Here is a 3846-nt window from a genome sequence, read left to right as displayed (position 1 = left end):
GCCTTACACACTTCTATAGTGCGTGCTCGCCTAGCACGTGCTTGTCTCTCCTTACCGAAAGTTAAAGCTGGGATCAGATCTAGGTATAGGGTCGTGATTACGTTATTTCTAAACCTTCCTTGCGGCCCACAAAAATGTTTTTTTTTTTTTTTCGACTCGGGCAGGGGCAGGGTCATGATCGTCCGTGGAGTTCCCTCTCGCGTCACGTCCTGGCGCTGGCATGCCGCGCTGCCCCACCAGAGGGCGCCTGTGGTAAAAGGAGGGGGGGGGGGACTGACGGGATCGATCCAGCTGGTGTCTGTGTGGCGGCCCCCCAAACAGCGCGAGGCCCGGGCGGGCGTCTTCGCAGCGTCTCTACCACCGCCCTTCACGCCAAAACATCGTCGAGGCAACGGGTCGGGACGTCTGCGAAGCGGATCCCTGGTGCGCAAATCTTCGCGGGAGGCGACTCCTTTCGACGCAGAGCCGGGGCTTCCCTCCGCGGCCACGGCACTGGCGTGGAACGTACTGCTGTCCCCTCCGGGGCCTCGGACCAACTAGAGCGACGGCGAGGCGTAGCGAGGTTAGTTTTTGCCAAGTCCAGGGTCGTCGAGACCGTCGCCGCCGTCGTCGTCGTCCGGCGGCACGCTCGTGGCCAGTGTGGCGTCGAGGAGGTGCCCGTCGTAGGACACGCGGGCCCTGACTCCGCGGCCACCTCGCCATGGCCGCGGAGGCGGGGGATCTTTTTGGCGCGAGCGGGGACGCCCACCACCCCCACCCCCCACCCTTCGGCTGACCTCCCCGAGCAACAGAGATTTCGTCTCGCAAACGTCATAGTATTGGGCATACCCATCATTTTGACGAGTTTCGTTGTTGTTGTTTTCGTTTTTGCTTTCAGATGATAACAATTTCCGAGTGGTGGACCACTTGTTTAAACCATGTACACACTTTAAAATATTCCAAAAATACTCCAGATATTCTACCGAAAATTTTCCAGAAATTCCAAATGGTATTCCAGACATTGCAAAAAGTATTCCATGAAGTATTATGCCGCAATATATTCCAGGCTCTGCATGGAGTGCTCCGTGTGCCTGGAGCTGCCCGAGAAGCGCATCCCCGCGCGCCACCTCAGCGCCACTTGCCGGCCGCGCCACATCTACGCCACCTTCGTGGGCGACTGCTCGTGCGCCATGGTGTGGTGCGTCTGGTGCGCGCGCAAGGCCGCCGACTACCGCCTCAACCAGGCCATCCACACGCAGGCCCCCAGCGGCGATCAGGTACTTATACGACGGCACTTTCAGCAGTGTGTGTGTGTGTGCGTGTAATTTTGGCGTTCAGCTATTAACCGTCGTTATTATTGCCTTAGTTGGACGGCGGGGACCCTCACGTCCGTGCTGGCCGATGCAATTGGATGTCGGGATCTCATTTGTACCTCGGGTGAAGAGTATGATGGGGTCCCTATTATCCCCAGTCGTGATCCCTGTAAGATTGTTAACTTTCCAGGAAAATATTTCTGGGACATTGTGAAGGAAATTTTGTTGTCAATTTTTACGAAGTCTTCTAGAAACATTTCAATTTTTCCGATTTTTTTTTTCTGGACGCTTGTCCAGTTTCCAATTTTCCGAAAAAAATTTGGATCCCAGGTCTCTGATATGTCTATCTCCCTTTCCTCCGTTTCCACTCTCATTTTTCTCTAGGCAGGGCATGGGGCATGAGATCATCCAAAAAGTTCACGTCCCCCGCCATTTGTGTCCTCGCGAACCTGTGCCAAAAGTTCAGCGCCCCTCTGTAGAGCCCTCAAAGCGCCTGGTGCGTATGCAACATCTCGCCTGCAGTGCACGCGTGCTCTACAGGGTGGCCTACCCCGAGTCTCGCAGGCGCCCGAGCGAGCGTCTGTTATTTGAATCTGAGAAAAACAGACGTGTACGTTCTGAACGATCTCCATACTACGGCGAGGTCAGCCACCAACCTTCCGTCAAGGGGTTACCTCACCATAACTACGAGCGTACCGATTTTTCTGTGTTTTCTCGATTTTTTAAAAATAAAATGCTGATTTTTTTTTTTCTGACTTTTGATGATTTACTTCCGATTTATTTCTTATTTTTTCTTATTTTTCTGTTCTCCTCCTGTTTTTTTTTCTAATTTTTTTTCTCTCATTTTTCTTGTGACTTTCGCCTGCTCCAGGAGGAGGCCGAGGCCGAGATGGTGCCGTGCCCGATGTGCCGCGCGCCCGTGCACCCGACGCGCTTCCTCACGCACCCGACGCCGCTGACGCCGGCCGAGCGGCGCCGCCTGGTGCGCGACTACAAGCCCCCGCCCTGCTGGTTCATCTGGGGCGACAACGTGTGCAGATTCGGCCGCCTGTGCCGCAACAGCCACGCCGGCATGGACGGGCGTCCCTTGCAGTGCGGCCGGCCGCTGTCCCGCCGCGACTGGCTCGCCCGCCTCCCGGAGCCCTTCTACATGCCGCCCAGCTTCCTGGACCGCGACGGCCGGGCGTGGTTCTACACCGGCCGCCACGGCTACGTGCGCATCGTTGACCCGACCAGCCCGCAGGTATGAGCTGCGCATCGAAATACGTTAGAGATCGGCTCACTTTTGGAAAAATGGACTACTACTGCTCGATGAGGTGATTAACGGTGAAAAAAATTAATAATAAAGACAAAAATTAAATTAAAAATAGAAAAAAGTTCACTCATTTCTTAAAATCATCTTCTGTTGTTCCGAGTATTATTCTGCCTTGACAATTCGAAATGTTCACCTGTAAATGGACTCTTTATCCCGCAGGTGTGGGAGAAGCTCAACACGGCGCAGCGCTTCTCGCCGATGTCCGACAAGCACCCGACGGAGGCCGGGGGCGGCGCGGCGGGCGCGCTGGCGCAGCTGGGCGGCGCGGGCATCGCCCTCAACAGCGCCGTCGGCGCCGACCTGGACGCGGACGGCGGACGGCGCTGGATGTCCTCCTCGTCCTCGTCCTCGTGAGGGGGGCCCACCAGGACGCCGTCAACGCCACGCGTACCTCTGGGCTGCGGCCAGGACGCAATCAGCGCGCCATAAGGCTGCCGAGAGATTGCTTGACTGAGATGCCCACTCTTCCCTCTGCGCATTTTGTCGACGGTGGTGGTGGACAAAACGAGAGTGTACTTACGCGTTTTCGCACAAATTCAACTCTTTGCGCACTTTTCGTTTTGTTTTTTTTTTGCATGTACAATTTTTTCCATAGTGCCTAGAGTAATGAAGTAATGAAAATGGTACTAAACACTGTGTGTAGGAATCATATAATTTATGTAAAATGTATGAAGTATTATTTTTTTGACTAGACTGAGTAAGGACGTGGTGGATTCCAAATTTTTGGAATATTTTCGAATAAGACTTGACGTAGGTCAGTTATTTTTCAGGACGTATTGTTATTTCATCCTCCGACCTGCACGTTTCGCACTGTGATAGTGGGTTCTTCAACGGTTTCCTCGTGGTTCTGAGTCTAATTACTTTATTATCAATGTAACCGTTATGTACAGGAATGTGCAGTTATGGAACACGATGAAACTTTCGCTCTCACTCGCGTTTTTTTTACCCGCGAGTGCCTACAGTGTTGTTTAAAGTGAATATTTACATAGTCTAAATATTCACCTTAAGAAACACTGTAGGCACTCCCGGGTAAACTATTACCTGCCCAGTCAGATTTTAGTACAGCTTTTAACTTTAAAACTTTGAAACCCAGCAAGTTGTGATTGATTCTCAAAGTCATAGGCCGCATGATGATACTCATACAAATTTCCCTTCACATCGCACGGAGAAAACTTTAATCAACAAAACGGGCTTTACGGTCCTTGCCTCGGCCTGGGGTGATTTCAGGGCCGGACCCAG

The 3846-nt window shown here is 52.8% G+C and overlaps 1 protein-coding gene across 1 annotated transcript; it reads left to right on the top strand.

The window, feature by feature from the left end:
• The first annotated feature begins 282 nt into the window (after window positions 1-282).
• Window positions 283-3369, top strand: LOC127750694 (uncharacterized). The gene is made up of 4 exons (XM_052272997.1): window positions 283-562; window positions 1046-1256; window positions 2164-2535; window positions 2767-3369. The coding sequence occupies exons 2-4, from the start codon at window positions 1053-1055 to the stop codon at window positions 2959-2961; spliced, it is 771 nt and encodes a 256-aa protein (XP_052128957.1). The 5' UTR covers window positions 283-562; window positions 1046-1052; the 3' UTR covers window positions 2962-3369.
• Window positions 3370-3846: the final 477 nt, after the last annotated feature.

This window comes from Frankliniella occidentalis, unplaced genomic scaffold, assembly GCF_000697945.3.
Source record: "Frankliniella occidentalis isolate FOCC.00 unplaced genomic scaffold, Focc_3.1 Scaffold237, whole genome shotgun sequence".
NCBI classification, from domain to species: domain Eukaryota; kingdom Metazoa; phylum Arthropoda; class Insecta; order Thysanoptera; family Thripidae; genus Frankliniella; species Frankliniella occidentalis.
Note: the sequence above shows the minus strand (reverse complement) of the source record. Positions and strands in the feature narration are given on the sequence as shown.